At 40.8% G+C, this 25668-nt stretch overlaps 1 protein-coding gene across 2 annotated transcripts in view; it reads right to left on the minus strand.

Annotated features, from left to right (window-relative positions):
* Positions 1-25668, minus strand: part of LOC133622367 (interleukin-1 receptor accessory protein-like 1) — a 555729-nt gene that overhangs the window by 174413 nt on the left and 355648 nt on the right. For both annotated transcript variants that reach the window (XM_061985016.1, XM_061985015.1), the window contains exon 6: positions 23917-23991. In XM_061985016.1, the coding sequence (XP_061841000.1) occupies positions 23917-23991 (75 nt within the window). The remainder of the gene's footprint in view (positions 1-23916; positions 23992-25668) is intronic.

The raw sequence follows: 25668 nt of genomic DNA on the forward strand, positions 1-25668 counted from the left end.
ATGGCTGCAACATGTGACAAAGAAGTTGGGAAAGGGCATGTTCACCACTGTGTTACATGGCCTTTCCTTTTAACACTCAGTAAACGTTTGGGAAGTGAGGAGACACATTTTCTAAGCTTCTCAGGTGGAATTCTTTCCCATTCTTGCTTGATGTACAGCTTAAGTTGTTCAACAGTCCAGGGGTCTCTGTTGTGGTATTTTAGGCTTCATAATGCGCCACACATTTTCAATGGGAGACAGGTCTGGACTACAGGCAGGCCAGTCTAGTACCCGCACTCTTTTACTATGAAGCCACGTTGATGTAACACGTGGCTTGGCATTGTCTTGCTGAAATAAGCAGGGGCGTCCATGGTAACGTTGCTTGGATGGCAACATATGTTGCCACCTGTATGTACCTTTCAGCATTAATGGCGCCTTCACAGATGTGTAAGTTACCCATGTCTTGGGCACTAATAAACCCCCATACCATCACAAATGCTGGCTTTTACACTTTACGCCTATAACAATCCGGATGGTTCTTTTCCTCTTTGGTCCGTAGGACACGACGTCCACAGTTTCCAAAAACAATTTGAAATGTGGACTCGTCAGACCACAGAACACTTTTCCACTTTGTATCAGTCCATCTTAGATGAGCTCAGGCCCAGCGAAGCCGACGGCGTTTCTGGGTGTTGTTGATAAACGGTTTTCGCCTTGCATAGGAGAGTTTTAATTTGCACTTACAGATGTAGCGACCAACTGTAGTTCCTGACAGTGGGTTTCTGAAGTGTTCCTGAGCCCATGTGGCGATATCCTTTACACACTGATGTCGCTTCTTGATGCAGTACAGCCTGAGGGATCGAAGGTCACGGGCTTAGCTGCTTATGTGCAGTGATTTTTCCAGATTCTCTGAACCCTTTGATGATATTACGGACCGTAGATGGTGAAATCTCTAAATTCCTTGCAATAGCTGGTTGAGAAAAGTTTTTCTTAAACTGTTCAACAATTTGCTCACGTATTTGTTGACAAAGTGGTGACCCTCGCCCCATCCTTGTTTGTTGAATGACTGAGCATTTCATGGAATCTACTTTTATACCCAATCATGGCACCCACCTGTTCCCAATTAGCCTGTTCACCTGTGGGATGTTTCAAATAATTGTTTGATGAGCATTCCTCAACTTTATCAGTATTTATTGCCACCTTTCCCAACTTCTTTGTCACGTGTTGCTGGCATCAAATTCTAAAGTTAATGCCATCCATCCATCCATTTTCTACCGCTTATTCCCTTTGGGGTCGCGGGGGGCGCTGGAGCCTATCTCAGCTACAATCGGGCGGAAGGCGGGGTACACCCTGGACAAGTCGCCACCTCATTGCAGGGCCAACACAGATAGACAGACAATATTCACACTCACATCCACACACTAGGGCCAATTTAGTGTTGCCAATCAACTTATCCCCAGGTGCATGTCTTTGGAAGTGGGAGGAAGCCGGAGTACCCGGAGGGAACCCACGCAGTCACGGGGAGAACATGCAAACTCCACACAGAAAGATCCCGAGCCCGGGATTGAACCCAAGACTACTCAGGACCTTCGTATTGTGAGGCAGATGCACTAACCCCTCTGCCACCGTGAAGCCCTAAAGTTAATGATTATTTGCAAAAAAAAAAAAAAAGTTTATCAGTTTGAACATCAAATATGTTGTCTTTGTAGCATATTCAACTGAATATGGGTGGAAAATGATTTGCAAATCATTGTATTCCGTTTATATTTACATCTAACACAATTTCCCAACTCATATGGAAACGGGGTTTGTATATCCATGCAGTTGTTTAGTACTCCCATTAAAGCAATTTACAGTAAGTGCCAGTCTTTACCCTAACTATTCCTTTATAGTGCTTAACTCCTGAAAGCCCAATTCAAAGTGGAAAAAAAAAGACTTTAAAAAGCCTTATTAAATGGCTTGAACAATCCTTATTAAACTGTAAAAGGAAATCAACCCTCTGGCGGATATGTTCAGACTTGGAATCTTTCCTTATCAGTTCTGTACACGAGCTACCCAACGGTTTCCTGGGTGAGCATGCTGCTGCCTGATTAGGATGACAGCAGTGATAAGTTGATACCGGAAAGGATGCTCGGTATTATTATGTTTTTGAGAGGAGAGGGATACTTTTTAAAAATATATATACTTATGGTTATTGACTGCACCCCAAATCACTGAAATACTGCATTTTATGTACTATAAAGCAGTGGTTGTCAGAAAAAAACTTGGCTCATAAAGTTCCATCATAATGACCACCTTTAAAGTGCAGTAGCGTAGTAGGACTAAGTGTTCATCAAAAACAAAGCAGAGGTTTTATTTCACAATATATGTAATATTTTAACATAACACACAGTTTGAACAGTAACACAGCGTTTGAATAAAGGAACATTAAACAATGTAATTTAATCAAGTGAATATTTGGCATACTATTAGACCAGGGGTCACGTACCAGTAGCGGTGCACGTACCACAGTTTGAGAATCACTGCCACAAATAATTTAGATTACAACACATTTTAAAAATGTGCTCATATGTAGGGGTGTCCCGATTTTTTACGACTCATATTGGCGCCTTGAAAATTGGTCGATACCGATATTGATATCAGCACAGATCACACATTCTTTTATTATTTTGCAGTGTGAGATGTTTGAAAAGCCTTGATCAAGTGAAATCGCACAGAGGGTAATTGTAGGTATAAAAAAAAAACATTAACTTATTTATTATTAACCATCTGATATAGACTTATGCTGTCTTTAAGTTGAAGTGGAGTGGTATTTTGTTCCTCAAAAAATTAATTTCATCAAATTTAAAATTAAATTCCTAAAATTGATTTCATGACGCGGTATACCTTGACAATTGACAATAAAGAATCATTGTAGTTTTGAAGTAAGCGGAATGACGCGGACACGTTTGTTACTGGATACTTTCTAATATGCCTCTGCCTTTGAGACCCTTGTACGCATAAGATATACAATTACAATTATTTGATAGTTGTTTCATTGACCAATGTGGTGTTTTGTATTGCAATATTGTTCAATTAAGGCAGGCCTGGGCAATTATTTTGACTTGGGGGCCACATTTAGAGAAAAAAAATGTGTCTGGGGGCCGGTATATCTATTTTTAGGAACACTAATATAAAACCTCACAATAATGTCTGATTGAATGCTAAAAACATCATGACAGACCGCCTTAAAAAACGTAATGGAATTTTAAAATTTTCTATGAACGATACAACACTGAATATTGACAAAATATGAACGTCACACCCCCTTTCCATCGACATATTTTCCAATCAAGTAAAACGCAACAAAAATGCAACAAACAGTGAAATATGAACACGAAGGGTACAAAATAAACCCACCTACAATCTGATATTTGCTGAATTTCCCCCAGGGATCAATAAATAATTTTCTATTCTATTCTATTCTATTGTATACATCACTAAGCTTTAGAACTTTGTTGTGAAAATCTCCTTCCGCGTCTGTGGAAACGCTTCCCACCCACACTGCTTGGTGCCTCATCTGAGCTGCTCTTACGTAGATTACCATAGTAACTAATTAGATGACCATAATTAGAAAACATGACTGCACATCATAATGACAGCTACAGTTTCCATCTTAAAGATCTAAAAAAATGATTTGGGAATGTCCGGCGGGCCAGATTGAAAAGCTCAACGGGCCTTAATTTGCCCAGGTCTGAATTAAGGACATGTATTACATATGTCTGGCTTGTGCGCTATTGTGTGCTTAGCTGTTGTGTATCTGCTAGCCTGGTAGAGTAGTAGCCTACCATGTTTACCTTTGTAAACGGCTTGACTAAAATACAAGAAAAGACCAACCGTGTGCGTTTATTGGAGGACATTTAGGTGTAAACAAGATGTCCTACTTAGGACTGCTTGTATTGGAGCGCTGATATCGGACATCTTAGCAAGCCGAAACTGTTTTTATTTTTGTTTTTTTGCCAGTATAGGACTGATATCCAATCGTGGTGTTCTTTAAGTAAGTACCGTATTTTTCGGACTATAAGTCGCAGTTTTTTTCATAGTTTGGCCGGGGGTGTGACTTATACTCAGGAGCGATTTATGTGTGGAATTATTAACCCATTACCGTAAAATATCAAATAATATTATTTAGCTCATTCACGTAAGAGACTAGACCAGGGGTCGGCAACCCGCGGCTCCGGAGCCGCATGCGGCTCTTTGATCACTCTGATGCGGCTCAGCTGCATACTTGCCGACGCCTTCCCGGGAGACTTCTGGATTTCAATGCCTCTCGCAGAAATCTCCCGGGATTAATATTCTCCGAATTTCACCCTTACAATAATAATGAGGACGTGCCATGATAGTACAGCATTTAGCACCCTCTACAATCTGTATAAACGGTGTGCCAGCAAAGCCTTTTGTTGTATGCATCTTCTGCTTGCACACGTAAGTGACAGCAATGCATACTTGGTCAACAGCCACACAGGTTACACTGACGGTGGTCATATAAAACAACTTTAACACTCTTACTAATAATGCGCCACACTTTGAACCAAAACCAAACAAGAATGACAAACACATTTCGGGAGAACATCTGCACCTTAACACAACATAAACACAACAGAACAAATACCCAGAACCCCATGCAGCCCTGACTCTTCCGGGCTACATTATACACCCCTTCTACCACCAAACCCCCCCCCCCCCCCTCTGTGCGTCAGTTGAGGTGGGCTGGGTTTGGTAGCGGGGGTGTTTAATGTAGCCCGGAAGAGTTAGAGCTGCATGGGATTCTGGGTATTTGTTCTGTTGTGTTTATGTTGTGTTACAGTGCAGATGTTCTCCCGAAATGTGTTTGTCATTCTTGTTTGGTGTGGGTTCACAGTGTGGCGCATTATTAGTAAGAGTGTTAAACATTTTTATACCGCCACCGTCAGTGTAACCTGTGTGGTTGTTGAGCAAGTATGCCTTGCTGTCACTTACCTGAGTAAGCAGAAGCCCCATACAACATGTAGCTGGTCTGGCACGCTGGGTATAGTGGGCGCTAAATGCTGTGCCATCACGGCACGTTCGGGAGAACATTTGCCTTGAAATTTGTAGTCTGCCGGTAAAATAGGGAGGGTCGACAAGTATGACGTTGTCAAGCGCCATTCATATAAAACCCGCAGGCCGCACTAACATTCAATTTTCATATTAAGGTGTGGGCCGCGTGTCTGAGACCCTTGGTTTATACATAGCACAAAGCAAAAAAACAACAACTTTGTATGCAGTTGTATTTAATTTTAAATTTCAAAAGATTTTTGTGGCTCCCATTGTTTTCTTTAATTTGTGAAACTGGTCAAAATGGCTCTTTGACTGGTAAAGGTTGCTGACCCCTGGACTAGACATATAAGATTTCATGGGATTTAGCGATTAGGAGTGACAGATTGTTTGGTAAACGTATAGCATGTTCTATATGTTATAGTTATTTGAATGACTCTTACCATAATATGTTACGTTAACATACCAGGCACGTTCTCAGTTGGTTATTTATGCCTCATATAACGTACACTTATTCAGCCTGTTGTTCACTATTTTTTATTTATTTCAAATTGCCTTTCAAAAGTCTATTCTTGGTGTTGGGTTTTATCAAATACATTTCCCCCAAAAATGCGACTTATACTCCAGTGCGACTTATATATGTTTTTTTCCTTCTTTATTATGCATTTTCGGCCGGTGCGACTTATACTCCGAAAAATACGGTAAGAAAATTCTATTTATAAAGCACTTTTCACAGATACAATCACAAAGCGCTGTACAAAACATAGGTGAAGTAAAACAACAATTCAATTTAAAACAACAGGGGCAACTTTACTTACTTACTTACTTTAATGTTCCCCTTTTCTTTTCATGTGTTTTTTACCTTATTTTTTGTGGACTTTTTGTATCTGCACTGCAACCATATAAGTTCCCTACATTGGGATATATAAACTATCATATCAATATCTGATTGGGTTTTTCATATATGTTTTTATATTTCTTTTTTTGTTACCTAGTGTTTCCTTTTTTTGTTCGTGTTACTCGTTAACTCTCAAGCAGTATCTGTGTCGACGTCTGCGTTTATTTACTTTCGCCGCATGTATAACACATTATGCTTCAATAGTTTGATTAAATGAGGTCAAGCTTGACAGTGTAACAAATACAATCAAAATCTGCATACCGTAGTTCAGATAAGGTGACATGTTGTACTTGTATGGCTTCCAAGTAAAAGCTTAAAGTATATATAGCGTATGTCTATCCATAATTTGCATGTTTGGGCCAATGCTTTTTTAATCAGATTTACATTTTTGTTATTCCGTAAACAACAACAGCATATTTTATCTGCACTGCATTCTTGAGGAAGAACAAAAGAAGTGTCTCATTTGGAAACAGTCAATAGAAAATGTAAAAACCAAACACATTTAGAACAAGACATGTAGTTTTCATTCCATATCCATGATGGTATATTGCAGACTGTGCATTAGTAATATCGTTCATAAAAATGGCTTCCTGCCAGAAAAAATAATCACGAGTCATCTGTTCATGTTCCTCCCAGTTTGTTTCTTATTAAATCATATTTCAAAAATAAAGTGTTGATTGTTTTTTCAATAACACTGTGTCAATGAGAAAAAGGTGTCATAACTAATAACCACGATGGAAGAGATGCCACTTTTGGCCCGTGTTTACATCCCTTATGAAATTATAATGTGATCCAATTAATACGTGGCCTGTATCCTGCAGCAAAAAGATGACATATGAACACAATAGAATATATTTTACTGGTAACAAAACAGAAGTACTGTCAGGCGCATGTCAATGCATTTGATTATCGGGCAAAATGCACATTTGATTAAGACGAAGAGGACAATTAAAAGGTCAGGAAAGTATTGCAGTTATTTTTTTGGATTAAAGATAACATTATCACAATTTCAAAAGGGTTAAAACCATTAAAAATCAGTTCCCAGTGGCTTATTTTATTTTTCGAAGTTTTTTTTCCAAATTTTACCCATTACGCAATATCCCTAAAAAAGCTTCAAAGTGCCTGATTTTAACCATCGTTATATACACCCGTCCATTTTCCTGTGACGTCACATAGTGATGCCGATACAAACAAACATGGCGGATAGAACAGCAAGTTTATAGCGACATTAGCTCGGATTCAGACTCGGATTTCAGCGGCTTAAGCGATTCAACAGATTACGCATGTATTGAAACGGATGGTTGTAGTGTGGAGGCAGGTAGCGAAAACGAAATTGAAGAAGAAACTGAAGCTATTGAGCCATATCGGTTTGAACTGTATGCAAGCGAAACCAACGAAAACGACACGACAGTCAGCGACACGGGAGAAAGCGAGGACGAATTCGGCGATCGCCTTCTAACCAACGATTGGTATGTGTTTGTTTGGCATTAAAGGAAACTAACAACCATGAACTAGGTTTACAGCATATGAAATACATTTGGCAACAACATGCACTTTGAGAGTGCAGACAGCCCAATTTTCATCAATTAATATATTCTGTAGACATACCCTCATCCGCTCTCTTTTCCTGGGGGTCTGGCGGCAGATTTCTTTGACTTTATCGTTGGAAATGCATCTGCTTTGAGTGTCGCAGGATATTCACACATTCTTGCCATCTCTGTCGTGGCATAGCTTTCGTCGGTAAAGTGTGCGGAACAAACGTCCAATTTCTTGCCACTTTTGCATCTTTGGGCCACTGGTGCAACTTGAATCCGTCCCTGTTCGTGTTGTTACACCCTCCGACAACACAACGACGAGGCATGATGTCTCCAAGGTACGGAAAACAGTCGAAAAAACGGAAAATAACAGAGCTGATTTGACTTGGTGTTTGTAATGTGTTTGAGAAAATGGCGGATTGCTTTCCAATGTGACGTCACGTTGTGACGTCATCGCTCCGAGAGCGAATAATAGAAAGGCGTTTAATTCGCCAAAATTCACCCACTTAGAGTTCGGAAATCGGTTGAAAAAATATATGGTCTTTTTTCTGCAACATCAAGGTATATATTGACGCTTACATAGGTCTGGTGATAATGTTCCCCTTTAAGTTTAGGTTCAGGTTTGATTGTTAATTTGCGACACGTGAAAAACTAAACAAAATAACTAATACTAATGATGAATTAGGTTATTCATATTCCCAAAAAACTGCAATATCCCTCATTCAAAAATTAACTACCTCTCTCTCTCTCTCTCTCTCTCTCTCTCTCTCTCTCTCTCTCTCTCTCTCTCTCTCTCTCTCTCTCTCTCTCTCTCTCTCTCTCTCTCTCTCTCTCTCTCTCTCTCTCTCTCTCTATATATATATATATATATATATACATTTCTTGACATTATCATCTACACATTGTTTCATTTACTGGTCTTATTCTAATATATTTATGATTATCTTTACCTCACGTTTTAGCAAATGTGTTGGCTAAACATACATATACAAGTACTAAGTGACGGTAATGCGAACAAATAATAAACCAATAATAATAACAATAATCATGACCAAACTACGGTCTGTGGGCCAAACTACGGCTAGCCAGGGTCTTGAATTTTGCCAGTGAAAGAGCACAAGTTCAATAAACAGGCTGTCGGCAGTGTATCCAAATCTTATGTAAATATCAAGTGGTTTGATTGCTGCTATTTTGTCACCAGCTGATAGCCAATAAATGCAACTCTGCCATTAATTGAACTTTCATGTCTTTGAAGTACAGAAATTATATCTATGAGCCAACCAAACAACCTTCCCTAGTCATGGTGCAAAAAACCCCAAAACAACCAGTGCAAAAACTCTACAAACATGGTCACACATAACACAACCTGCTCACTGGACTTTGTGAATATTAAAATATGTCCAATCAACATATTTAAAAAAATGACATATCCCTTGTAAATCCATTACAAGGGATGATGGGAAAATGCTAAACACTCTTTCCACACTTATCCATGTTTGGTGATATTTCCGATTGATTAAAAAACCTTAAGGAGGTTGCCACTGAAGTAAACAAGGTAGGAGTTTAACCTTCACATATTCTTAACAACCAATTATAATATTTATTAATGATACAGTATATTCATGATATTATTACAATAACGTACTCATATATATGTATAGGCTTTTCACATTTTCTTGTAATCAGACAATATTTTTCGGTATTTTTTTTAACCAAAAATAGCAGTGTAAAAATTCTATCCAATATACCGAAAAATATTGTCTGATTACAAGAACATTTCAAAAGTATATGAAGACATAATGAACCTTGTTAAGCAATATATATATATATATATATATATATATATATATATATATATATATATATATATATATATATATATATATATATACAGTTACTTTGCACGCAGTCCCCCGTCAAAAAGCTTGGACACCCCTGATGTAAACTGTCAGGATGACACAAGCCAAGCTTGAAGCGTGACCCAAGGATGCAGAGACGGCAAGCGTAGTGCAGGTAAACATTTATTCAATCAGAACAAATGAAAACTTTTTTTTTTTTTTTTTTTTTTAATTAAATCAACATAGAAAAAACACACGATACACTTTCAACTAGTGCATCAACCCCCAAAAAAACCCTCCCTCCCCCATTCACACTCATACACACCCACTCACACAAAAGGGGTTGTTCCTTTCTCCCCTTTCTGCTACCAATATTCTGGTTCCCACAACACTTCTGCAAGGGACACAGTCCTTGAAGCACACTTGATTGTATGTGCTGCTGGTCCACTAACATTTTCATTTAATTACTATTTTCCTTTTTTTTTAATGTAATTATTTTTATATTGTTTTACTTTCTTTTTTATCCAAGAAAATATTTATTTATCTTATCTAAAAAAAAAGAAAAGAAAAGAAAAAGGACCTTATCTTCACCAGACCAGGTTGTAAATGAAATTAGATTTGTTTAAAAGGTTTTTAAAACCAGGTCCAGTCCAGATAACGCCCAAGTCGGGTTCAGCAACACACACCTTCATTCATGTACACTGAAAAAAAAATAAAAAATAAAAAAAAAAATCTAATAAAAAAACAAATAAATAAATAAATAATAAATAAAACATTTAATGAAATGAAAACTTATGTAGCTTGGAAGTGCACACAAAGATCTACACATGTTCAGGTAGCAACAAACAATGGTCCAGCCCTATCCAGAGGAAAAGGGCGAGCATCAAAAGCATCCTTACTGCCAACCAGGGACAGGTGTGTCCTGATTGCCAATCAGGGACAGGTGAGGGAGGCTGCGCTCAGGCCAGAGGTGAAGTGGCAGGAAATGAAAACAGAAAGGAAGTGGACACAAGAAAACCAGAGCGCTGGAACGGAAATAACACCAAGCACAAGGAGATTGAACACAAGTTCTGTCATGGAGGATCTGGACAGTAATCACTTTGTGATTTTTCGACATGTATTTTAATTGCTTTTTCAATATTTAACTTTTTGACACAATTACAAATATTTTCTGACATTTAAGGTTTAATTAGCGTAGACTTTAATCATCAAAATTAAAAAGAAGTTAAGAAAAATATTCTTGAACTCAGTCACTCTGTGTGAAGTGAATCTAAAGAATATTTCACATTTTAAATTGAAACCACTCTTGTAATTAATTGAGATGTGCCTCAGGATATCAGTGATCCGTTGTGCCCCTACACACCAGGGCGCAGCCTTCGGTCTTCAGGCCAGGGTCTGCTAAAGATCCCCAAAACTCACTTTAAAACCTGTGGAAACCTGACATTCCAAACTGTAGCCTGCAGACTCTGGAATGACTTGCACCAGTCCCTCCGTGTTGACTCTATAAAAAAACATTTGAAAATGTCGCTTTTTCGTAAAGCTTGTAGGTAATAAACTTTGAATCTTTTTTTTTAATCCACTTTCTTTTAAAATCCTATTTATGATGTTGCCCCTATTGTTTTAATGTAATTGTCATTTTAATTCACCTATGTTTTGTCCAGCACATTGTGATTTGCATCTGTAAAAAGAGCTTTAAAAATTAAAATACTAATACTTACTTACTTACAGTAGAGAAGGGAATCATATGGCCCCATTCCTGGGCGGATCTCGCGTAAGAGGAAGAGAGGGGGGGTTCATCATTTTGCCATGCGGTCTGCCGAAAATGATGGAAAGCGCCACTTCAAATTCAAAAATCTTCAAAGACTCCTCCTACCCCCACCAAGGACTGTTTTCACTGCTGGACTCTAGAAAGAGGTTCCGCAGCCTCCGAAGCAGAACCTCCAGGTTCTGTAACAGCTTCTTCCCTCAGACCGTAAGACTCTTGAACGCATCATAATTAAATTATCTCCTCAACTCCCCCCAAAATGGATTCACTCGCTGGAATAAAAAAAGACAATATAACATACATCCATAAACGTGGACGCATGTGAAAAAGTGCAATATATTTATCTGTACAGTAATCTATTTATTTATTTATATATATTTATTTATTTTATATATATATTTATATATTATTTATATATATTTATTTATTTATATATGCACCTTATTGCTTTTTTATCCTGCACTACCATGAGCTTATGTAACGAAATTTCGTTCTTATCTGTGCTGTAAAGTTCAAATTTGAATGACAATAAAAAGGAAGTCTAAGTCTAAGTCTTCACAGTGGTCAAAGTTGGAAATGCCACAAAACATATTTTAAGATATTCAACACTCTACTGCCATGTGGCGGCTAATTTGTCACGTGCCATGTGTCAGGTACACCACCACGAATGGGGCCATATGAATCACGTTCCTACCGTACATGATAAAGAATATAGAATAGTATCATTGTAAATGTTGTGCAGTAGTTATGAGGTTGTCATCAGACAGAAACGATAAACAATATCATTTGTGCAAAAAGGTTGCTTTAATGTCCGTCACTCAGCTGATTACCGCACCAGTTTCCACCCAGTGACCGTGTGGATGCTTGTCTCTAAATGAGGCGGTATAGCTCGGTTGGTAGAGCGGCCGTGCCAGCAACTTAAAGGTTCCAGGTTCGATTCCTGCTTCCGCCATCCTAGTCACTGCTGTTGTGTCCTTGGGCAAGACACTTTACCCACCTGCTCCCAGTGCCACCCACACTGGTTTAAACGTAACTTAGATATTGGGTTTCACTATGTAAAAGTGCTTTTAGTCACTAGAGCGCTATATAAATATAATTCACTTCACTTCACTACCGACTGACTGACAACTAGTCCAGTATTCTGCCTTCCACCCAAAGTTAGCTGGCCTCTAGCGCACCGTGACCCCGAACAGGATAAAAAAAAAAGGACTTTTTTACCGTTTCTTTCGTGCCAACTTTGCAAATCGCAAGTGAACTTGCATCCCCGCCTCCTGATGCCACTGTGGAGCTTCAACTCTGGCTGGACATCAGAGGCCGCATTGTACCTCTTTTGCACACACACACATACTCTCACACACACACACACACACTCTGACGTTGGCCAAGAAACCAATCCGAAAGCAAAGGCGATGCCCTCTCAAGGTCGCGCTCAAGGCAGAGAAGAGACATCTTGGACCAAGGCCACGCAGACAGAGACACTTTAGAATAGTTTTCTTCTGTCTTCCTTTTACCCTCTTATCCACACCCTAACGTATACTTTTGTGCGAGGGTTGTCCCGATCTATATTGATATCGGTCCGATATCAGCAAAAAAGCAAGAATCAAATTACATTGGATTGCATTTAAAATCTCCAATTCAAGCCGTCCTGCTGTGTGTTTACGTGTGGACAGCCGTCTAAATGTCCTTCAACCATACTTGCCAACCCTCCCGGATTTTCCGGGAGACTCCAGAAATTCCGCGCCTCTACCGAAAACCTCCCGGGACAAATTTTCCCCCCAAAATCTCCCGAAATTCAGGCGGAGCTGGAGGGGGCGTGGCCTCCATGCGGACCTGAGTCCGTTTTCCCACAATATAAACAGCGTGCCTGCCCAATCACTTTATAACTGTAGAATGATCAGGGCGATTTATTGGTTTCTTATGTGGGTTTATTGTTAGGCAGTTTCATTAACGTCCTCCCAGCGCGGTAACAACACACAACAACAGCAGTCACGTTTTGTCTACCTAAAGCAGTTCGTCTGCCGTAAACAGCAATGTAACACCTTAAACAGGACAATACTGCCATCTAGTGCATTTGATGAAAGCACTTTTGTGTGCGCCACACAGCAATGCATCATCAGAGAGGGTGTTCAGCATGGTTAATAGTGACAGAGAATAGAACAAGAATGGACAATTCAACCCTTAACTCAACAATGAGTAGATGAGTGTTATGTGTGTGTATATGTGTAAATAAATGAACACTGAAATTTAAGTATTTCTTTTATATATATATATATATAATAAAATAAATATTTATAGCTAAAATTCACTGAAAGTCAAGTATTTCTTATATATATATATACATATATATATGTATATATACATATATATATATATATATATATATATATATATATATATATATATATATATATATATATATATATACATATGTATATATACATATATATATATATATATATATATATATATATATGAAATACTTGACTTGGTGAATTCTAGCTGTAAATATACTCCTCCCCTCTTAACCACGCCCCCACCCCCCACCTCCCGAAATCGGAGGTCTCAAGGTTGGCAAGTATGCCTTCAATAAGCACACAAGATTGGTCTTTTCTTCGATTTTAGGGAAATGTTGCTACTTTTGTTTTTAGAGGGGTTCCACGCCCGGTTCCTGTGGTAGACATGTGTATAGATCTTCACATCTGTCACTGCACAGTCTGTAGGTTCAACAGTTGCTCAGTCAGACATGCGTTTATACGAGTTTAGATGTTTTGAATGGGGAAAAGTGTTAATGTGTCTTGTATTTAGGTCAACATTTAAGCTAGGTAGCGATTTTCGCGCTACTTTGCTTCTCCAGGAAATGAGCAGTGAATATGTCAAAGTGCGTATCAATCATGGTTTTAAAAAAGATATTTTAATTTTAACTTTTGGTAGTTTATGAATTAGAACGGAGACTGAGAGCCAGGCCTTCTCCACCAACATCAGTGTGTGACCTCACCAATGCCCTTTTGGAAGAATGGTGGAAAATTCCTATAAACACACTCCGCAACCTTGTGGACAGCCTTCCCAGAAGAGTTGAAGCTGTAATAGCTGCAAAAGGTGGACCGACATCATATTGAACCCTATGGGTTAGGAATGGGATGGCACTTCAAGTTCATATATGAGTCAAGGCAGGTGGCCAAATACTTTTGGCAATATAGTGTATCTATATATATTATCTAAACCAGTGTTTTTCAACCACTGTGCCGCGGCACACTAGTGTACCATGGGATATTGTTTGGTGTGCCGTGGTAAATTATGTAATTTCACCTAATTGGGTTAAAAATATTATTTGCAAACCAGTAATTATTTGTGATGTCAAGAGATCGGCAGAGTAACCGTGTAATACTCTTCCATATCAGTAGGTGGCAGCAGGTAGCTAATTGCTTTGTAGATGTCAGGAACATGATGTGTCGTGATCACAATATGCAGGCGACAGTGGGAGGCAAAAAAACCAAAAATAAACAAAAGGCATTGAAGCTTAGGGAAGGCTACGCAAAAATAAAACTGAACTGGCTGCAAAGTAAACAAAAACAGAATGCTGGACGACAGCAAAGACTTACAGCGTGTGGCGCAGCAGACGGCGTCCACAAAGTACATCTCTACATGACATGACAATCAACAACAAAAAAGGAGCGCCAGACAAGAACTACAACACTACACACAGGAAAACACCAAAATACTCCAAATAAGTCACAGCTTGATGTGACAGGTGGTGACAGTACACCTGCTTTGAGACGAGCTACAGTGCATGGTTGGTTATGGTTAGAATTTTTATCCAACAATTGCGAGAACGACTTTTCACTGTCAATATCGGGTGCTGAGTTTAATTTTGTTTATGTTTTTTGCTGGTGGTGTGCCTTGGGATTTTTAAAATTAAAAAAATGTGCCTTGGCTCAGAAAAGGTTGAGAAACACTGATCTAAACCATGAAAAAGTGGTTAAAATGTAGATTTAAATCATCATAAGACCCCGTTAATTAAAATGATGGACAAAACCATGCTTTCACGTAGGGACCCTAAATAAGTCTGTGCTCCTGCTCCTCGGCCTCTTGTCAGTGGTGAAATGAGCTTGCTGCGCTTGAGTAGGCGCACGCTTATTTCTGCACTTTCGTAAAACAGCGATAGGGCCTTCCCTTCACACACAAAGAACCGACCTCTTTCTAATACGACAGCCACAATTTAAACCTCTACAGCGCAGCCATATTAACCATTTCAGACAGTTTGCTGTAATGCCTCCACTTTCATGTGTAATAAACCGAAGGTAAGAAGTAAGTACTTCATCCGCCTTGTGAATCTTCAGTGATTTTTTTTTCCATCTTAATTTTATCCTTCTTTGCAGCCGCCCCCCCCCTCCTCATTTCGCTTTCACTTTCTCCAGGCCCCGTCTGCCAGGCCCTTGCAGGTAGCATCACTGGTAGATGTACAATAAGTTGAGGAGAATAAATGTGGCCTGATTGGGAGACATGATGTAATATCGATCGCGGGGGCCTCTAAACCTTTGCCGTCGATGCAAAGGCGCTGACATTTCAAGTGATGGCTGGGGTGTGTGTGTGTGTGTGTGTGGTGAGTATGGCCAGTGTTGTCGATGTTTATTTTCTTTGTCAAATCAAAATGTATCACATCGTGTGATAAACACTCCTCAACTTGTATATTAGAATGCACATCTACGAATATGCACACTGTAGAAAATGTGAAGTCAATGTGCGATCTTTTAAAGGCCTACTGAAACCCATTACTACCGACCACGCAATCTGATAGTTTATATATCAATGATGAAATCTTAATATTGCAACACATGCCAATACGGCCGGGTTAGCTTACTAAAGTGCAATTTTAAATTTCGTGCGAAATACCCTGCTGAAAACGTCTCGGTATGATGACGTCAGCGCGTGACGTCGCGGATTGTAGAGGACATTTTGGGACAGCATGGTGGCCAGCTATTAAGTCGTCTGTTTTCATGGCAAAATTCCACAGTATTCTGGACATCTGTGTTGGTGAATCTTTTGCAATTTGTTCAATGAACAATGGAGACAGCAAAGAAGAAAGCTGTAGGTGGGAAGCGGTCGACTTCAGCAACACAAACACGGCCGGTGTTTCATTGTCTACATTCCCGAAAGATGACAGTCAAGCTTTACCATTGGCCTGTGGAGAACTGGGACAACAGAGACTCTTACCAGGAGGACTTTGAGTTGGATACGCAGACACGGTACCGTGAGTGCGCATGCAGCTGCGGCTTCCAAACATTTGATCGCGTTTGTTAAACCAAATATTGTGTGTTTTTTCCCATATACAACAACCTATCTGGACTCGATAAGAGAATTGATAAGGAATCGGTTCGATAAGAGGATTCGATAATAGGCTCGAACTCGATAATTTCTTATCAAACATCATCCCTAACCAGGGGTGTGTGAACTTTTTCACCAAGGGCTGCATACTTAAAATTTTAAAACATGCGGGGGCCATTAAATATTTTATAAAACAAATCATTTTTAAAAAATGCTAAAAACAGACAGTATACATATTTAACAATACAACTTATTTTCTGCCCCCCTCTCCCTTGTGGAAGGGGGTGGGGGCACAGCTCCGGTGGCCATGGATGAAGTGCTGGCTGTCCAGGGTCGGGACCCGGGGTGGACCGCTCGCCTGTGCATCGGTTGGGGACATCTCTGAGCTGCTGAACCGTCTCCGCTCGGGATGGTCTCCTGCTGGCCCCACTATGGACTGGACTCTGACTATTATGTTAGATCCACTATGGACTGGACTTTCACAATATTATGCTAGACCCACTCGACGTCCATTGCATCCGGTCTCCCCTAGAGAGGGGGTGGTGGGTGGTGGGGGGGGGGACCCACATCTGCGGTCCTCTCCAAGGTTTCTCATAGTCATTGATATTGACATCCCACTGGGTTGTGAGTTTTTCCTTGCCCTTATGTGGGCTCTGAACCGAGGATGTCGTTGTGGCTTGTGCAGCCCTTTGAGACACTTGTGATTTAGGGCTATATAAATAAACATTGATTGATTGATTGAACTTTCTGTTAGCTTTGTGTTCAAGGTGGCAAAGGATATGATTATTAGTTATTAGTAGGGATGTCCGATAATGGCTTTTTGCCAATATGCGATATTGTCCAACTCTTTAATTACCGATACCGATATCAACCGATACCGATATCAACCGATATATACAGTCGTGGAATTAACACATTATTATGCCTAATTTGGACAATCAGGTATGGTGAAGATAAGGTACTTTTTAAAAAAATTAATAAAATAAGATAAATAAATTAAAAACATTTTCTTGAATAAAAAAGAAAGTAAAACAATATAAAAACAGTTACATAGAAACTAGTAATTCATGAAAATGAGTAAAATTAACTGTTAAAGGTTATTACTATTAGTGGACCAATCATGTGTGCTTACGGACTGTATCCCTTGCAGACTGTATTGATATATATTGATATATAATGTAGGAACCAGAATATTGATAACAGAAAGAAACAACCCTTTTGTGTGAATGAGTGTAAATGGGGGAGGGAGGTTTTTTGGGTTGGTTCACTAATTGTAAGTGTATCTTGTGTTTTTTATGTTGATTTAATAAAAAAATAAAATAAAATAAAATAAAAAAAACGATACCGATAATAAAAAAAACGATACCGATAATTTTCGATATTACATTTTAACGCGTTTATCGACATCTCTAGTTATTAGAGTGACAATTTCAAGTTTTTCTCATTACATTAGTTTTTTCTTACATTTTTATTTTCTTTATTTTATTTCGACAATATGCTGCGGGCCAAAAAAACCCCAACTTGAGCTGCAGGCCACCAATGGCCTCCGAACCGCACTTTTGACACCCCTGATATAAAATGAAAACCCATTTGATTGCAAACTCAAAGAGGTGAGTTCCGTTTCAGGGCGAAAACAACAAAACATTAAAAAACTGAGCGCAATTTTCATAACTTGCTGCCCTATTTTTATATCTGTGGTATTTATCTGAACCATGATCCAGAGCACGCGCCTGACTTTCTGCGACATTCTACAGAACATTGCCAGCAAGAGGCGCAAGAAATCAATACCAATCTTTATAGATTGAAAATGTAGCTTGAATCAATCTGAGAAGATGCCAAACATCATATCATCAAATCCATACAGCTGCAGACGGTCTCTGGGGAAAATCGCCACTGACATTGATCAAGTCAAGAAAAGGTTAGTCAAGTAAATATTCCACAATTCATTTCATCAGATTGGTTTTTACAATTTTTTTTTAAAACGCCTCATAATTTCTTAATGATGCTCATTGAAGAATGACATGTCAGCGACCAAAATCTGACCGGGTAAACATCACATAAGCAAGAAGAGCTCTGCATCTCCAACAGTGGAAAATGTCAACTGGAGGCAGTGTGCAGGTAAAAAAAAAAAAAAAAAAAAAAAAAAAAAAGTATTTAATACGTGAACAAACAAAAGGCAAGAGCTGGGAAGTGCTCTGGAAGCATTGGGAAGGCTCAACAGGCTACAAAAATAAAACGTCATTGCCACCAAAATAAAAGCACAAGACAGGAACAAAACCCGACACACAGGAAAACACAAACAATCTCTTATGTCACAGGCAATGACAAGTCAAACGAGAATGACCTCCGGAAACAATCGTAAACATTTAAGCGCTCACATCACACAGTAATAACTACAAGTGGGTACTGTTTACATTTAAAGGCCTACTGAAACCTACTACTACCGACCACGCAGTCTGATAGTTTATATATCAATGATGAAATCTTAACATTGCAACACATGCCAATACGGCTGGGTTAGCTTACTAAAGTGCAATTTTAATTTTCGCGCAAAATATCCTGCTGAAAACGTCTCGGTATGATGACGCCTGCGCGTGACGTCACGGATTGTAGCGGACATTTTGGGACAGCATGGTGGCCAGCTATTAAGTCGTCTGTTTTCATCGCAAAATTCCACAGTATTCTGGACATCTGTGTTGGTGAATCTTTTGCAATTTGTTCAATGAACAATGGAGACAGCAAAGAAGAAAGCTGTAGGTGGGAAGCGGTGTATTGCGGCAGGTGTTGTGCCGGATAATGCACCCCCGCCGTAGAATGCACCCCCTGACTGTTGTGCCGGATAACACAGCCGGTGTTTCATTGTTTACATTCCCGGAAGATGACAGTCAAGCTTTACCTTTGGCCTGTGGAGAACTGGGACAACAGAGACTCTTACCAGGAGGACTTTGAGTTGAATACGCAGACGCGGTACCGTGAGTACGCATGCAGCTGCGGCTTCCAAACATTTGATCGCTTGCCCGTACGTGCGTGCCGCTATGTGCATGTCACGTACGTAACTTTGGGGAAATATATGTGCTGTATGAACTTTGGGGAGGTGAACGGTACTTTGGGCTGTGGGATTGAGTGTGTTGTGCAGGTGTTTGAGTTGTATTGGCGGGTTATATGGACGGGAGGGGGGAGGTGTTTGTTATGCGGGATTAATATTTGGCATATTAAATGTAAGCCTTGTTGTGTTGTGGCTAATAGAGTATATATATGTCTTGTGTTTATTTACTGTTTTAGTCATTCCCAGCTGAATATCAGGTCCCACCCGCCTCTCACAGCATCTTCCCTATCTGGATCGCTCCCACTGTGCTCTAGTCCTTCACCCTCACTTTCCTCATCCACGAATCTGTCATCCTCGCTCAAATTAATGGAGAAATTGTCGCTTTCTCGGTCCGAATCGCTCTCGCTGCTGGTGCCATGATTGTAAACAATGTGCGGATGTGAGGAGCTCCACAACCTGTGACGTCACGCTACTCGTCTGCTACTTCCGGTACAGGCAAGGCTTTTTTATCAGCGACCAAAAGTTGCGAACTTTATCGTCGATGTTCTCTACTAAATCCTTTCAGCAAAAATATGGCAATATCGCGAAATGATCAAGTATGACACATAGAATGGACCTGCTATCCCCGTTTAAATAAGAAAATCACATTTCAGTAGGCCTTTAAAACCTTTATAAATGTAAAAAATATATATTTTATACAATTTGTATGATACCGGTACCAAAATCAGTACTTTTGACTCAATGCCAGTTAGGGTTGGGTATCTTTCACATTTGAGACCATCCATCCATCCATCCATCCAGACTTCCCTGTCCCCGGCCACCGACTCTAGTTCTACATGGGGGATACCGAGGCATTCCCAGGCCAGCTGTGAGACATAGTCCCTCCAACGTGTCCTAAGTCTGCCCCGAGGTCTCCTCCCAGCTGGACATGCCTGAAACACCTCACCAGGGAGGAATCCAGGAGGCATCCGTAGTAGATGCCCGAGCCATATCAGCTGGCTCCTCTCCACGTGAAGGAGCAGCGGCTCTACTCTGAGTCTCTCCCAAGTGACCGAGCTCCTCATCCTATCTCTGAGGGGGATCCCAGAAAATGTGCGGAGGAAGCTCATTTCTGCCGCTTGTATTCGCCACCTTGTCCTTTCGGTCATTACCCAAAGCTCGTGACTATAGGTGAGGGTAGGAACAGAGACTGACCTGTAAATCGAGAGCATCGCCTTCTGGCTCAGCTCCTTCTTCACCACAACAGACCGGTGCAGTGACTGCTTCATTGCAGATCTGTCTATCAATCTCGCGTTCTATTCTTCCCTCACCCGTGAACAAGACCCCGAGATACTTGAACTCCTCCACTTGAGGCAGAACTTCACGCCCGACTAGAGGGGTGCAGTCAAACAATGGTCTCAGATTTTGAGGTTAGATTTGAGACGATACGGCACCAAATCCCATTACCTGGGAATTGATACTCAACAGTACCATTTTCTGGTACATTTGTCTGTGTTCATGTGGTAATAAACGTTATGTTTGATAGTAAAATCTCTATTTTGCTTACCATTTTCCACTGAGCTGATTATGACATGTGGGCTGTCCAATTCTTATATTTAGTTTTTTTTTTTTTTTTACACTTTTGAGTCTCATTGGCAAGTATGCATTTATTTCAGTTTGTCGTAGCCGTGCTGCAGTAGCCAGGAAGTATTCATCCATCCATCCATTTTCTACCGCTTGTCCCTTTTGGGGTCGCGGGGGGTGCTGGAGCCTATCTCAGCTGCATTCGGGCGGATTGCGGGGTACACCCTGGACAAGTCGCCACCTCATCGTAGGGCCAACACAGATAGACAGACAACATTCACACTCACATTCACACACTAGGGCCAATTTAGTGTTGCCAATCAACCTATCCCCAGGTGCATGTCTTTGGAGGTGGGAGAAAGCCGGAGTACCCGGAGGGAACCCACACAGTCATGGGAGAACATGCAAACTTCACACAGAAAGATCCCGAGCCCAGGATTGAACCCCGGAGTTACTCAGGACCTTCGTATTGTGAGGCACATGCACTCACCCCTGTTCCACCGTGCTGCCTAGCCAGGAAGTAGTCTTTGCCATTAAATTGAATGTGCCAGTCTTGTACATTACTGAGCCCTACAAAGTGTTTGTACTGTAAGTATTGTACTTGTTACACTCCAGCTGTTGGATTGTATTGCGCATCTTAGTTGCAGTTTTGATTACCAAATTTGGAGGTGTTGAAATCACCACGTAAAACAGCTAATGCTAATCAGTAGCATGTATATGGGACATCCAATGTATATTAGCATCAAGCTAACCCAGTTTAAACATAGGAGCCTTGCTTTGAGCCTTCTATCAGGCATTCTTGCTTTCTGGGCAAGGAAAGTTGCAACAAAAATATTGAAACATGAGCACTCTGCAGTTCAGATGACATTCGGTCGGTGGCTATGAAAGTACCGAAACCTGTACCCATCTGTTAGAGGAATATTTTTCACCTTAGTGGAATGGAATGCGTAAGGAGTTATTCTCTGTGCACTCCATTATGCTTGAGGAACAAAACACAATCAGTCCACCCTGTGTTTGAATCTTTGCAATCTACACACACTTGTCACGCATATGCACACACACATAGCATACTAGTTTCGGTGATGAGAAGAGGTGCCAGGAACGACATAGCTCAAAAACACACACACACTGAGGTAAACCTCTCGGTTTCTTTGGACTAAAGCCCAAGTAACTCTGCTTGGGCGGGGTAGAAAAGAATAGAATATAGTTTTAATTAGAGATGTCCGATAATGGCTTTTTTGCCGATATCCGATATTCCGATATTGTCCAACTCTTAATTACCGATTCCGATATCAACCGATGCCGATATATACAGTCGTGGAATTAACACATTATTATGCCTAATTTTGTTGTGATGGATGCATTAAACAATGTAACAAGGTTTTCCAAAATAAATCAACTCAAGTTATGGAAACAAATGCCAACATGGCACTGCCATATTTATTATTGAAGTCACAAAGTGCATTATTTTTTTTAAAACAGCAGCTTGGAATTTGGGACATGCTCTCCCTGAGAGAGCATGAGGAGGTTGAGGTAGGCGGGGTTGGGGGGCGGGGGGGCTGTAGCGGGGGGTGTATATTGCAGCGTCCCGGAAGAGTTAGTGCTGCAAGGGGTTCTGGGTATTTGTTCTGTTGTGTTTATGTTGTGTTACGGTGCGGATGTTCCCCCGAAATGTGTTTGTCATTCTTGTTTGGTGTGGGTTCACAGTGTGGCGCATATTTGTAACGTTAAAGTGGTTTATACAGCCACCCTCAGTGTGACCTGTATGGCTGTTGACCAAGTATGCGTTGCATTCACTTGTTTGTGTGAAAAGCCGTAGATATTATGTGTCTGGGCCGGCACGCAAAGGCAGTGCCTTTAAGGCACGCCCCCTATATTGTTGTTTGGGTGGAAATCGGGAGAAATTCGGGAGAACGGTTTCCCCGGGAGATTTTCGGGGGGGGGCACTGAAATTCGGGAGTCTACCGGGAAAATCGGGAGGGTTGGTAAGTATGACTGGGAGACCAAACTGCTCTGTACTTCTCCCTATGTCCCTGTACCACTCCGTATAGCGGCGTTTTAAAAAGTCATACATTTTACTTTTTGAAACCGATACCGATAATTTCCAATATTACATTTATCGGACTGCCGAAATTATCGGACATCTCTAGTTTTAATGCCAGTTTTTAGAGTGAAAAACAGAAATGTGTTTTGGGACCATCCCTAGTAAAAATTCACCTTGCATTTTTCGCCCCTAATTGAAAGGTACACATACTTTTCTTTGCCACCACTGTTATATCACCATTCTTACAGTCAGGTAACTTGATTTTTAAAAAGACATAACCACATTTATATATACCGTATATATTAAAAAAGTCGACGGTGCATCACAAATTTGAGCAATTTGGGCCCATTTCCTGAATGCTACCTTTTACCTTTGTGAGCCAGAAACTTATTTAAAGAAAGCCTCCATCTTGACCCATTTTATCTCCTGCTTTTGCTCCTAATAAGGCACCGAGCTGGAATTTTCCCATGAGTTCCGCAGAGAAGAATCCACGGCAGTCACATGAGTCAGAATTAAGGCACAGGAGGCACTGGGATAACTGAAGACTCATTATTTCTGAGCAAACATGAGGTGCTGGTGGATGAGCACGCTCCACTTGACGAGTGCAAAAACAAGCCACACATTGGTCGTTGAATCCACAAAATCACAACACGCGCACACTGTGTACCATGAAAAACAACAATCCACGGTTAAATAGAACAAGACCTACTTATCCTTCATACTGGAAGTGTGTCGCACAAAGATTGACACTGATCTAAAAAGCTGGAACAATGCCATTGTGATGAGTGGGCATAGGCTGTGAGCATGACGCCATACGCACCACCGACAGACTCAACGGATGCCATTGATGCCACAGTGCGGATTGTTTTCTTACCTGGTGCCATCTCGATGATGCTCGTCTGGCTCTCGGACGGGGAGAGGATTTTGGGTGGCTTGTCTGTCAGAGGAGCTGGTGAGAGACAAAGAAGAGAGCGGACGTTTAATCATGTACTAGCACAATCTTGGGAATCGGGAGGAATATCCAACACAGATCTCAACAACTGCCTAAAAAGTAATGCAAACTCCGGACTCTGAGGCGCTACCTATTTCCTAGGCTTTGAACCTTAATTTATGGTTTACATTTTTTCCTTCGCTAAAAGCCATCATGTTTTGTGTTAAATCATGGGTGTCAAACTCTGGCCCGTGGGCCCGCCGTGTGATTTCATTTGGCCCTTGAGGCAATATCAAATTAACATTAGAGCTGGCCCGCCGGTATTATACAGCTAATACTCATACTTGCCAACCCTCCCGATTTTCAGTGCCCCTCTCGAAAGTCGCCCGGGGCAACCATTCTCCCGAATTTCTCCCAATTTCCACCCGGACAACAATATTTAGGCAGTGCCTTAAAGGCAACCTGTCGTCACGTCTGCTTTTCCTCCATACAAACAGCGTGCCGGCCCCTGTCACATGATACAATATATTGCCAAAAGTATTTGGCCACCCATCCAAGTGTTCAGAATTATGGTGTGGGGTTGTTTTTCAGGAGCTGGGCTTGGCCCCTTAGTTCTAGTGAAAGGAACTTTCCATGCTCCCAACCTTGTGGGAACAGTTTGGAGCGGGCCCCTTCCTCTTCCAACATGACAAGGTCCATAAAGACATGGATGACAGAGTCTGGTGTGGATGAACTTGACTGGCCTGCACAGAGTCCTGACCTGAACCCGATAGAACACCTTTGGGATGAATTAGAACGGAGACTGAGAGCCAGGCCTTCTTGGCTAACATCAATGTGTGACCTCACCAATGTGCTTTTGGACGAATGGTGGAAAATTCCTATAAACACACTCCGCAACCTTGTGGACAGCCTTCCCAGAAGAGTTGAAGCTGTAATAGCTGCAAAAGATGGACCGACGTCATATTGAACCCTATGGGTTAGGAATGGGATGGCACTTCAAGTTCATATGTGAATCAAGGCAGGTGGCCAAATACTTTTGGCAATATAGTGTATCTGCGGCTTATAGTCCGGTGCGGCTAATACACGGAAAAATATATTTTTTAGTGGTTGCGGCTTATATACCCAAAATGAAAAAGACTGTAGTTCTAGAACCTTTGTCATTCTTATACAATAGTGAAGACCGTAACTATGGTTGCCAGACCAGGGTTCTTGTAGAGATAACTGCAGTTGATGCAAGGAATTGTTTTACTGTGTGTGAACCCATTAATAACAAGACCAAAACACATGCAAAATAAATAAAAGGGGGAAAATCAAATCATGCACTTGCTTGTGCTTAGCGTGCTTCAGTGCAGCGTAAAGAAATCTCATTACCTTAATTACCCTTTTCCCCCCCACACAAAATCCGCTGAGATTATTTTGTTTCATTGGGACATGAAGCGAAAGAGCGCTTACAGAAGACATTTCTAACAGGAATGCGGAAGGTGTCGGCGTCTTTGTACGGTAGTTACGACTTGCAATTTGCACAATACGGATAGATATGAAAGAAGCATGAAATATATTCACATCATGAGTTAGGATTATTTAATTCAACTCAGCCATGGCCCTGCGATGAGGTGGCGACTTGTCCAGGGTGTACGCCGCCTTCCGCCCGATTGTAGCTGAAATAGGCTCCAGCGCCCCCCGCGACCCCAAAGG

The sequence above is a fragment of the Nerophis lumbriciformis genome, linkage group LG23 (genome assembly GCF_033978685.3).
Source record: "Nerophis lumbriciformis linkage group LG23, RoL_Nlum_v2.1, whole genome shotgun sequence".
NCBI classification, from domain to species: domain Eukaryota; kingdom Metazoa; phylum Chordata; class Actinopteri; order Syngnathiformes; family Syngnathidae; genus Nerophis; species Nerophis lumbriciformis.